Below are 12,447 nucleotides of genomic sequence, written 5' to 3' on the forward strand. Positions count from 1 at the left end.
CCGTCGCATGCTGCAGTTTTTTGCCATGTAAGTAATAGTCCTTCCTACCATTATTCCTACCAAAGTGGACAACTTCACACTTGCCAACATTAAATTCCATTTGCCAGTTCCTGGCCCATTCGCCCAGCCTATCTAGATCCTTCTGCAGACTTTCCACACCCTCCGCACAATTTGCCGTTCCACCAATCTTGGTGTCATCAGCAAATTTCGACACCATACACTCGGTTCCCTCCTCCAGATCATCTATATAAATGGTGAATAGCTGAGGCACCAGCACTGACCCCTGGGGCACTCCACTAGCCACCGACCGCCAATCCGAATAGCACCCATTGACCCCCACTCTCTGCCTCCTATTTGACAGCCAATCCCCTATCCACGCTAACACCCTACCCCCAACTCCATGCCCCCTGACCTTCTGTAATAACCTCTTGTGAGGCACCTTATCAAACGCCTTCTGAAAATCAAGAAACATCCCCGTAACCTGTAACCACACATCTTCACCCTAGCTAGTACCCTCCTGACACTAATGGACAATTTAGCATGGCCAATCAATCTAATCCACATGTTTTAGGACTGTGGGAGGTACCTGGAGGAAACCCACACAGACACAGGGAGAATGTACCAACTCCACACAGTCACCCAAGGTTGGAATTGAACTCGGGTCCCTGGCGCTGAGAGGCAGCAGTGCTAACCACTGTGCCACCCATCGAATCATTGATTCACATCAATGGTTCTCAATATTTTTTGTTTGTTTCAATATTTTTTGGTTTAATACTGACATTTCTTAACTTCCTCACTGAAGAATCGATACAAACTCCTCCTTACTATTCAATTAGTGAAATAATGTGGTACTAAATAAGGACTAACTGACAGACAATCTGATGACCCCCAGGAGAACTTCAGTGGTCCAAGGTCAGTGGTTTGAAAATTGCAGTAGGTCTAGTAAATTTTTTCACAAATTCAAACTCCTATTAGCCTCTCGAAAAAGGCGAGCAGGAAGGGAAGGAATTTGAGACAAAGTCCAATATCAGGATGAAGTGAGGTTTGACGATGATGGGGTTGAGAGGCACTGGTAACTCATGTCAGTATTAATCATAGAAACTAGAAGCAGGATTAGGCCATTTGGCATGCTCCGCCATCCATTTTGATCATGGCTGATCATCAAATTCAATAACCTGATCCCCCCTTCCTCCCATATCCCTTGATCCCTTTAGGCCCAAGAGCTATATCTAATTTCTTCTTGAAATCAGACAATGTTTTGACCTCAACTACATCCTGTGGTAGTGAATTCCACACATTCACCGCCCTCTGAGTGAAGAAATTTCTCCTCGCCTCAGTTCTAAAAGGTTTACCCCTTATCTTCAAACTATGACCCCTAGTTCTGGACTTACCCACAATTGGGAATATTCTTTCTGAATCTATCCTGTCTAATCCTGTCTAACCATGAGTTCTTAACGGATAATGCCTAATAAGCTGAACAGACGGCAACATGGCCTGACGAGGAAAAAGAGTACAAAGCATGGGAATGTATAAAGCAGAAAAAAGGAAAGAATCATACTTCAAAATTCCCAGAAAGAAGTACAAATTGTCAGGATTATGCATAAGCCACTTCTGACCTGTTGAATATTGTTTGTAGCCTTTACAAAACCATTTCACATCCAAAGTTTGTCAAAACTGCAATAGCAATAAGCCAATTCCAAATCAAAAATAGAAATCTTTAATCAGGAATAAATCGCCTCAATTTTTGAGTTTGATAAATATAAGTTCTTGTATTACTACGTAGAAGATGGATTGATCTTTGATGAACTGACAGGAAATGTTATCAAGTTTTTAATGTTTATTTATTAGTGTCACCAATAGGCTTACATTAACACTGCAATGAAGTTAGTGTGAAAATCCCCTAGTTCCATACTCTGGTGTCTGGTCGGATACACTGAGGCAGAATTTAGCATGGCCAGTGCACCTAACCAGCACGTCTTTTGGATTAGTATGTGGAGAAAAAGGATAGGATGACATGAGTTTTGTTTCAAATTTGCAGTTTTAAACAAATTTCTGCATTTTGATGCTTTCTTCAACTTTTATCAATAAGGTTTGCCCAACTTAGAGGATGATCCCAAATCTGCGGGCATCTCCAGCTTTGTACTCCAGGAAGAGTTTGACCGGTACACAGGGTATTGGTGGTGTCCTGTGGCTGAAGACAGTAAGTACATTCATTAAGTGAACGCATGGGATTACGCTGGAATTAAATTATATTAGAGTCAGTCACTTTCCACTAGCCAGTGTGTTTCAAGGCCACTCATGATCAGGTAGATTTTGGATTGAATTCACAATCTGTGTTGCTAATTGATCTCAAGTAGGAAATTTATGATTTGGGAGAGGACAAAGTTAGTCAGGGTTCCCATTCCTGGTTGCAATCCAGTGCTACTAGAAAATGATGTTAGATAGAAACAGTATCAGGTTGTCACCAGGGTTGTGCTCCCTGTCTAGCAAACTGGCCACTTGAACAAGGTTATGGAGATCTGTCATCACTAATAGAGATCCTGAAGGATTGAAACAATTATATTAGTAAATATTTGGGGCAATTTAAGCATCTTCTGTTAAGATGCATTATCACATCGTAGTATTATCATAGTGTAAAAGGAGGCCATTTGGCCCATTGAGCCTGCACCGATAGCAGTCCCATCCCCATAACCCCAAATAATCTTATCCCCCTGACACTAATTCACACATCTTTGGACTGTGGGAGAAATCGGAGCACCTGGAGGAAACCCATGTAGACATGGGTAGAATGTGCAAACTCCACACAGACAGTGACCTAAGGCCAGAATTGAACCTGGGTCCCTGGCACTGTGAGGCAGCAATGTTGACCACTGTGCTGCTCCATGTTAATTAACAGTCCATTCTGGATGATTAATAATTTGCATATAACAAATTGCATAAAACAACAGGAACTTGCATTTTCATAGCATTTTTAACAGAGTAAAATGACTCAAATCTTGTCACATGAGCATTATCAAATTGATGTTAGACATTAACGGTGTCTAGTTTATCAGTGATTACCAGCTGGCCGCGTTATGTTCTCTTGTCTAGCAGACTTTTGTACTGAGCCACATAATGGGATAGCAGAATAGCCCAGCACTCGGTCAGACAGACTGGATTTAAGATGCATTTCAGGATGAGAGAAAAATAGAGCAGAGGTGGGATTTAAGGAGGGGGTTCCAGGGCTTCCGGCCTAGGCAGTTGAAGGCACAACCACCAGTGGTGGAGTGATTAAAATCAGGTGGAACGTAGAAAAGCTTGTAGGACTGGAGGAAAGAGGGAGGGCTGAGGCTCTGGAGGGATTTGAAAACGACACATTTCCACCTTATCTGACAGCATTTTTGAGGTTTGGAGGGGGGGATGCATTTTCCCATCCCGCCCATCACGGGAATCATAGTGGGCGGGGAGGTGGACCATGCAACTGTCTGCTGACCTCTGGTGGGAAGTGGAAAATCCTGTCCTTGGCGCCTATATTTCACATTGGCAAGGAGTTGGATTCTGTTATAAAACAATCCAACGGGTTGACCACATGCCATGATAATGAGTTCTCCGAACATAAACCTTGTCTTTGGTTGCTGATAGTGATTAGCTTTGTTGTTTCTTTGTGTAAGAAAGTGGCAAGATTCTAAAATGAGCAATAATATCCAAGTACTTGCATTGTTACTGAAAGAAAATTGAACATATGAATGATGATACATAATTAGTTATGCCTTTGCAGATAAGATGGGCAGATTTATGGAATTTCAAACTAAGAACCGGAATCCAAACTCGCCCTTTAAAATCCACAACTGGGGTTTGCTGGAACTTATTTAATCTGTTTATGAATTTGGAAACTACATCAAAGAAGTTAAATCTTCGTTAAAAAAAAGTTTAAAAAAAACTTTTAAAAACTTTTTTTTTCAAACATCCCTACAAATAATGAAGCATAAACTCAGACATAATGAGTTTAACGTTGATGACTGTTCCATTGATATTGAAATTGAAATTCTTTCCCAGCTTCAGATGGAGGAAGGATTTTCAGGATACTTTATGAAGAGAATGATGAGTCAAATGTGGAAATCATCCATGTAACTTCACCCATGCTTGAAACACGAAGGTGTGATTCATATAGGTACCCACGAACGGGTAAGGGGTCTCTTTCTTTATGTACGCTTTACATTATTTAAGCACTTTGTGATCTCCCTGATGATGTCTCCAAAATGAGGTTTGCGTACCTGAAAAAGGAATGCAGTACTGCAGTCACAATCGTGCAGTTATGTGTTAACCGCAGTTAAGTAAAACATGACAAAATACAGTGTATTATCTCAATCACAAAATGGAGGTACTGATGTAGGGCAAGGTGCCATCAGGAATCTGGCAAAGGCACTTCAGGTGGCAATGGAAAGCATCCATGTCAGGTTGGGAATGCACCCCCTTAGAAAGGTGGTGAGTGCCTTCTTGAACTGCTACAGTCCCTGATATGTAGTACACCCACAGTGCTTTTAGGACAGGAATTCCAGGATTTATACAGTCTGCAAAGTGGAGTTGAGGCCAAGATGAGATCAGCCATGATCACATTAAATGATGGAGCAGGCTTGAGGGGCTGGATTGCCAATTCCTATTCCTAGTTCTTATGAATCTTATGATTTTCCAGCGACGGTAAAAGAATGGTGATAAATTTTCAAATCAGGATGGTGAGTGAATTAGAGGGGAACCTCCAGTTAGGGGTGTTCCCAGATATCCGCTGCTCTTGTCCTAGGTGGTAGTGGTTGGATGTTTGGAAGGTGATCTCTTGATCTCTCTATACGAAAGGGTGAGGGAGACAAAATGGTCACTCTATCACAGTGTGGATAATAATTAGTATATAACAAATTGCATAAAACAACAAGAACTTGCATTTTCATAGCATCTTTAACAGAGTAAAATGTCCAAAGTCACTTCACAAGAGCATTCTTAAAGAAGACTTTGACACTGAGCCACATAATGAGACAACACAATAACCCAGCGCTTGATCAGATAGATTGGATTTAAGATGCACTTCAAGGAGGGGAGGAAAGTAGAGCAGAGGAGAGATTTAGGGAGGGGATTCCAGAGCTTTGGGCCTAAGCAGTTGATTGGACGACCATCAATGCTTGAGTGATTAAAATCTGGGGGAACTTAGAGAGGGTTGTAGGACTGGAGGAGAGAGGGAGGGCTGAGGCTCTGGAGGGATTTGAAAACTGCATAATGTAGCGGGCATCTGAGGCAAGGCTTTATTGTTGCCACTGAGGCCTGTGTACCCTTACACATTGGTCTCATTTTGGTTGGTGTAAGCAGCTGGAGCTCGCTCTTAACCTGCCAGAGTGGATGAGGCCACTTTTGTGGTATTGTATGGCTGACCTGTGCTGGACAACCTGGGCACTTACAGCAGGGTTGGTTGCCTGCTCAGCCTCTTCCTCTCATCAGCCGATTAGAGTGCATTCCCTTCAGACCTCCACGTGGTTTAGGAGGACACATAGAGTGGCATCATTAAACTTTGGTGCTAGACCATCACCTCCCCCTCCAGACATCTCCCTGGTTTGTAAAGACAGTGAGGATGTCCAGGCACCTTTTAAAAATGGCACCTGGATATGACAGCAAGGTGCACACCCTCTAACCCACCCGGCTACACAAGATGTGGAGAAACCCGACTGCATAATTAATGCCACCGGGGCTTAGAATATTCACACCCACTGTTACTAATCGTCTCCAGAACGCCCAGAAAAGAATTGAAGATTTTACCTTCAGGAGGAGCCCAAGTATAACTGCAGTTTTAGCCCTGGTCTCCTTGTTAAAAGTGTTTTGCTGCTACCCAATCTTTCTCCAGGCTACTGCTTTTGTGCTACTCCTCACATCACCTTGAGCACGCTAATCATTCCAGCAATGGCCCTGGTTTCAGTGACCCATGTTACTGCTGCCATAAACATAGACCCCTGTAATTCTCAGACTGAGCCACTGAGGTACAGCTGAAGGACAGATACAGTTCATACTCGGCAGGACATAGTTGCTCAGAAGAGCAACTATGTCCTACCACATCCGCTCACAGCAGGAATGCAGTACAATTATAAAGTGCACAGTCTCTTTGTGTTTCTCATAGCCAGGTCACAGCAATACATTCATTAACCCCTCAAGATGTGGGTTTCATGACTATTTATTAACTGTACCAATATTGTGTAAACGCTAGCTATCTTGATGCCACTCTTAAATCAATTGCAAATGTGTGGATATCAGATTTGGGGTCAGGGATGCTGATGTTTATCCAAATACAAAAGTTCACAGAGTCCAAATGGAGATAGAGTCATTTCATGAAAGCATATCTAATATGAATGTAATCAATTTTTATTAACCATTTTCTCCCTTTGAGATTAATTAATACATAAGGTAGAGAAGATGTATTTCTGTACTTTAATTATTATTGATTTCTGAATTTACCCAAACTGCTTGCATTTCATAATTTTGTTTCAATATTGCAGGGACTCTAAATCCAAAGATCACTTTCAAGATGTCTGAAGTAACAATAAGTGCTAATGGAAGGGTGAGCACCTTTAATAGTCACCAAATCTCAAATACGCTAAGTTTCTAATGACAATATCAATGGTGCCATTATCTCTCCTCTTTAGATTGCGAGTGTCATTGACAAGGAATTGGTCCAGCCATTTGAGATTATTTTTAGTGGAACAGAGTACATTGCACGGGTTGGATGGACGCGAGAAGGAAAATAGTGCGTATGTTACCGGTGCCTTGAAGGGTTTTTCTGCTTTTCAGTCTACGATTATAAGCGTAAGAGGGAAAGCTGAGAAACATAGCCCCGTTAGAGCTCAAATTGTTTCATCTAGATATTCAGTAATTGCAGCTGTATAAAACCCATGCCCTCTGATACTAGCGGCTGAAATTTAACTCATTATTCGTGTAATATCTGGATAATGAAATAATAATTTAAGGTTAATGAATAATTAATAGCAATAAGCATTTGGCAGACATGTTTTTGAACAGTAAGCATATTATTATTGGATGAATATCTTCAGACATTAGATCCATACCTGTAAGGTCTTGTGGGGGACAGATAACTGAACCTTGAGGATAAAATTTCACTTGACAATTTTAAGCATGTTCACTTTTAGGCAAAAGTTTTGGAGTTCTGAGGAAATTCACCCAATTCAATCCTTCAGCATAACATTTTGTTTCTGCATATATTTCACTTGTGTAAGTAAAAAGAAATATTGCCAATGTATCTGAATCTACAAAATATTGATTTTCTCACAGTGCGTGGGCCATCCTGTTGGATCGACCTCAGACAAGGCTCCAGATTGTCCTGATTCCTCCTGCTTTGTTTATCCCAGTAGTGGATGATCCAGTGGAACATCAGAAACTCGTGGAATCTGTGCTTGATAGTGTAACACCATTGATTATATATGAGGAAACAACAGATGTTTGGATAAACGTATGTAGCATCCACCTCCCTCGGTTTATAAACTAGCCACTATCCTCACCAATATTGTGAGTAATAGATTCATTGTAAGGCTAACTTCTTCACATTGTGGAAAAAATGCTGATGAGTGATTCAAAATAAAACTTCTTCCTTGTCAGCTCTGGCTCAGCTCTTGCTTCTGAGGCCATTGGATGGGCCAAATGGCCTCCTGCACTATAGGGATTCTGTGATTCTCAGTCACAAGGTGTTGGGCTCAAGTTCCACTCCAGAGCTTTGGCACAAAAATTGAGGCCAACACTGCAATGCAGCACTTCCTCTGTACTGCACTGCTGGAAATGCCATTTTTCAGGTGAGATGTTAAATCGAGTCCCCCTCTGTCCCCTCAGATGGAGGCAAACGATTCCATATTTTGACGAAGAGCTGGGAGTAATCCCTTGATCAACACCAAAAAAAAAGATACCTGGTCATTAAAGTTAAAGTTAATTTATTATTAATCACAAGTAAGGCATATATTAACACTGCAATGAAGTTTGTGAAATTCCCCTAGTCGCCACATTCCGGTGCCTGTTTGGACCAATGCACCTAACCAGTACGTATTTCAGAAACTGGAGCGCCCGGAGGAAACCCACACAGACACAGGGAGAATGTGCAAACTCCACACAGACAGTGACTCAAGCTGGGAATCAAACCCAGGTCCCTGGTACTATGAGGCAGCGGTGCTAACCACTGTGCCACCGTGCTGCTGTTATCATTGTTTGTGGGAGTTTGCTGTGCACAAATTGGCTGCCACGTTTCATTCATTACAACAGTGACTAACACTTAAAAAATACTTCATTGGCTGTAAAGAGACAGTTAGTGGTCATGCAAAGTCTGCATAAATGCACGTCTTTTTTTTGTAGGTGCACGATATACTTCACATATTTCCTCAGGTGAAGATGGATGAGATTCAGTTTATTTTTGCCTCTGAGTGCAAAACTGGCTTCAGACACCTTTACAAAATTACAACAGTGTTGGAGGAGTGCAAGTATAAACGGTCCAGTGGGAGCTACCCCTCTCCAGGTAAAGACATTGAAGAAAACATGAGCCTTTCTTAAAACTGATTTGAGTTTCAGTTAAAGAAACTGCGAAAGAATCAATGTGCTGGCAATTTGTCAAGACCTGTGGTGTTTGTTTATTTCACCGAAGATAAACGCCAGAATTCTACTGTCCTGCTGCCCGCCATGGAATTGGAACGGGCGAGGGGTGGACAATGGAAATGTCCGTTTGACCTTGGACAGGAGTTTCCAATCTCGCTCGAGCAAGGCCATAAAATTCCACCCAGAGTATCTGACCAGTTAAAATTTCTATTATTTGGAGAATGTGACCGGGATGTTACTGCCCACACACCATGGGAATCAGAGCAGGCGAGGGGCGGCCAATGGGAAGGTCTGATGACCTCGGGCAGGATTTTACGTTTTTGGGACGAGTGAGGTTGTAAAATCTCGTTATGTGATTGGAGGCACCCCTTTTGTATGGAATTTGGGAGTGAGTGTTTAGAAAATATATTTCAAATTCAATTGATAAATATTTGGTATAGAAAGATATTGAGGTAAATGAGAGGCAGAGAGGTTTAGGACACTTCAAATTTCAGGATTGGTCAGATGCACCTCAGTAGTTTTGTCTGGTCCTGTACATTGTTATATTGTTGCACTAGTTAGATAGGAGCTGTTCTTTGAGATTAATTAACCCTGAGTGTCCAACAGGTTTTTTTCTTCTACGTTGAGGCTGCTACATAAAGGCTAACAAACTCTGTCTGGAGAATAATTATTCCCTGCAACCGTTGTGATTACGTCACTCCCTCTATCTGTTGGTGCCCCTGTGTTATTGCATCAACAGCATCACCTTACATTTATATAGTGCCTTTATCATAGTAAAACATCCTCAGACTCTTCAGAGGGGTGTTATCAAACAGAATGTGTCACAAAGGAGCTATTAGGACAGGTACCCAAAACCTTGGTCAAAGAGTTAGCTTGGGAGGAGTGTCTTAAAGGAGGCGGGAGAGATAGGTGGAAATGTTTAGGCAGTGAATTCTAGAATTTAGGGCCCAGGCAGCTGAAGGCAGGACTTTTTAAAAAATTATTTAATGTGATCTGGGCATCGCTGGCAAGTCCAGTATTTGTTGCCCATCCCTAATCGCTCTTGAAGAGGTGGTGCTGAGAGCTGCCTTCTTGATCCGCTGCAGTCCATGTGGTGTAGATACAGTGCTGTTAAGATTGGCCATCATTGATGGGATGATTCAAATCAGAGATTGCAAGCAGCTCAAATTGGCAAACTCTGCAGTAGCGTGTCCCTGGTATTATTCCTCCATCGGTAATGTATGTTTTCTCAGCACTCCTTCGCAGATGGCTAGGCATCATAATTCATCTCTCAGTAAAATTAATCTGAAAAAGTTACAGCTGAATAGATCATTTCCATTTTTGCCAGGTTTAACTCCTCGCGTGGTTGATAATTAACTGCCTCAAGATAATTACAAAGGGTTAATTTGTACAATGCATGTAGCCATCAGATGTCATTAGTCCATGTATTTATTTACACAGGGAACAAAATAGCTTTAGTTGTAGCCAAGATGAAATGTGCCTTGTCATGTGAACTGCCTGATCTACCTTAATCTCCTTTGATTTTGGGAAGTGTGTGAAATTAGCAAAGCTACCTTTTCTGCTCAGCTGCATTTCCCAGAGAAAATGGTTGTCCTAGAGCCTGTTGTGGTGATGATGTCCCCACATTGGTATTAAGTAGTGGAACATTTGAAACAAATGTCTGAAATAGGGTGGTGTGTTATTTGGAGGTGATGATGTTTCCTTGATTTGCAAAATAAACCCCTGACCAACTCAAGTAATCTGGGCTTTTTCTACAAGACATTGTAGAAACCCAGGTCTTAATGTAATTTAAATCGTTGCTTAAACCTTCTGATGTATATCAAGGTACGGCGGCATGGTGGCACAGTGGTTAGCACTGCTGTCTCTCAGCTCCAGGACCAGGGTTCAATTCCCGGCTTGGGTCACTGTCTGTGTGGAGTTTGCATATTCTCCTCGTATCTGCGTCTGTTTCCTCTGGGTGCTCCAGTTTCCACCCACAGTCCAAAGATGTGCAGGTTAGGTAGATTGGTCATGCTAAATTGCCCCTAATGTCCCAGGATGCGCAGGTTAGAAGGATTAGTGAGGTAAATAGGTGGGATTATAGGATAGGGCCTAGGTGGTTAATGGTGCAACCTCAACGGGCCGAATGGTCTCCTTCGACACTGTAGAGTTTCTATGAGTTTCTTTCTGTGAGAAGTAAACTTGCAGGGATCGAATGGGGAAGTGGAACTTACTGGATTGCTCTGCATGGAGCTGGATATGACTGATATGGCCTCATCTGTGACTCCAGGGCTTGAGTCCAAAAATCAAGGCTGATACTCCAATGCACTGTCCCTTCTTTTGGGTGAGACATTAAACCCAGACCCCACATGGTGGATGTAAAGGATCCCATGACACTCAAAGAAGAGTGGGATAAATTATCCCTGGTGTCCTGTCCATCTTAACCCCTAACCAGCATCAGCAAAACAGGTTTTCTAGTTAGTCTTGAGTTGTGGGAGTTTGTTGTTTGCAAGTTTGCTGCTACGTTTGCTACATTGCAAACACTTGGCTGTAAAGCTCTTTGAAACATTCGGTGATTGTGAAGAATGCTATATAAGTGCAACTCTTTTGGTTTTTTTCTGACTAATTCACATGCCATTTTCCCCAGATGATTTTAAATGTCCAATTAAAGAAGAACTGCCTTTGACCAGTGGAGAGTGGGAAGTGCTCGGGAGACATGGCTCTACGGTAAGTACATCTTATGTTCCAGTTTGACCGCAGAGGTTGGAATCCTGGCAACTTCGATATCACTTCAAGCTTTTATGGCAACAACATCATCTCTCACTGGGCTGATTGTGAAAACTCTTATGCATTAGTTAACAATAAAATTGTAATGCTGGCGTGCGGCCAGTCTTATAGGATGCTATTGAGCGAGCCTCAATCTCTTAAACATCAGGTTGAGGCAGAAGGCTGCAAAATGATTAGGTGTTGTGTGCCTCTTAGTGGCTTTAAGAAAAGGCTGCCAGTCATGTCCCTGCCTCTTCTTTTGGCCAAGAAATAGTGTGAGGTACACGAGGTACATAAAGGTACCATAATGCTTATTCAAAGAATCAATGATGACACAGTGGGCTGAATGGCCTCCTTCTGCACCATAACAATTCATTCCATCAAACACGGGCGGGGGTAAGGAAAATAAAGATGGGTGTCATTGCCAATTGTTCACTGAATGTCCTGAGTTTTATCTGCACCAGTGTATCCCGTGGACAAAAGAGCCCGTGATGCCAAACAGTGCTGTCTTACAGTGCAGCATAGTGGTTACCACTACTGTTCCACAGCGCCATGGACCAGGTTCAGTTCCGGCCACGGGTCACTGTGTGGAACATAAGAACATAAGAAATAGGAGCAGGAGTAGGCCATCTAGCCTCTCGAGCCTGCCCCGCCATTCAATAAGATCATGGCTGATCAGAAGTGGCTCAGTTCCACTTTCATAAGAACATAAGAAATAGGAGCAGGAGTAGGCCATCTGGCCCTTCGAGCCTGCCCCGCCATTCAATAAGATCATGGCTGATCTGTCGTGGCTCAGTTCCACTTTCCCGCCCTCTCCCCATAACCCTTAATCCCCTCTCTTATCAAAAACCCATCAACCCGCTTCTTAAAAATATTTAGCGAGGCAGCCTCCACCACTTCAACGGGCAGAGAATTCCAGAGATTCACCACCCTTTGAGTGAAGAAGTTCCTCCTCAACTCCGTTCTGAACCGCCCCCCCCTTTATCTTGAGGCTGTGCCCCCTAGTCCTACTGTCTTTTTTGAGCGGGAAGAGTCTTTCCACCTCTATCCTATCCATCCCATTCATCATCTTATACGTCTCAATGAGATCTCCCCTCATTC

At 42.5% G+C, this 12,447-nt stretch overlaps 1 protein-coding gene across 1 annotated transcript in view; it reads left to right on the top strand.

Annotated features, from left to right (window-relative positions):
• Nucleotides 1-12,447, top strand: part of LOC145359464 (dipeptidyl peptidase 8-like) — a 45,978-nt gene that overhangs the window by 13,264 nt on the left and 20,267 nt on the right. Inside the window, exons 6-12 of the mRNA XM_080214023.1 lie at nt 2,090-2,200; nt 4,036-4,164; nt 6,510-6,571; nt 6,657-6,757; nt 7,300-7,477; nt 8,365-8,524; nt 11,228-11,307. Coding sequence (XP_080070149.1) covers nt 2,090-2,200; nt 4,036-4,164; nt 6,510-6,571; nt 6,657-6,757; nt 7,300-7,477; nt 8,365-8,524; nt 11,228-11,307 — 821 coding nt within the window. The remainder of the gene's footprint in view (nt 1-2,089; nt 2,201-4,035; nt 4,165-6,509; nt 6,572-6,656; nt 6,758-7,299; nt 7,478-8,364; nt 8,525-11,227; nt 11,308-12,447) is intronic.

This window comes from Carcharhinus amblyrhynchos, chromosome 28, assembly GCF_965287045.1.
Source record: "Carcharhinus amblyrhynchos chromosome 28, sCarAmb.v2.hapA, whole genome shotgun sequence".
NCBI lineage: Eukaryota > Metazoa > Chordata > Chondrichthyes > Carcharhiniformes > Carcharhinidae > Carcharhinus > Carcharhinus amblyrhynchos.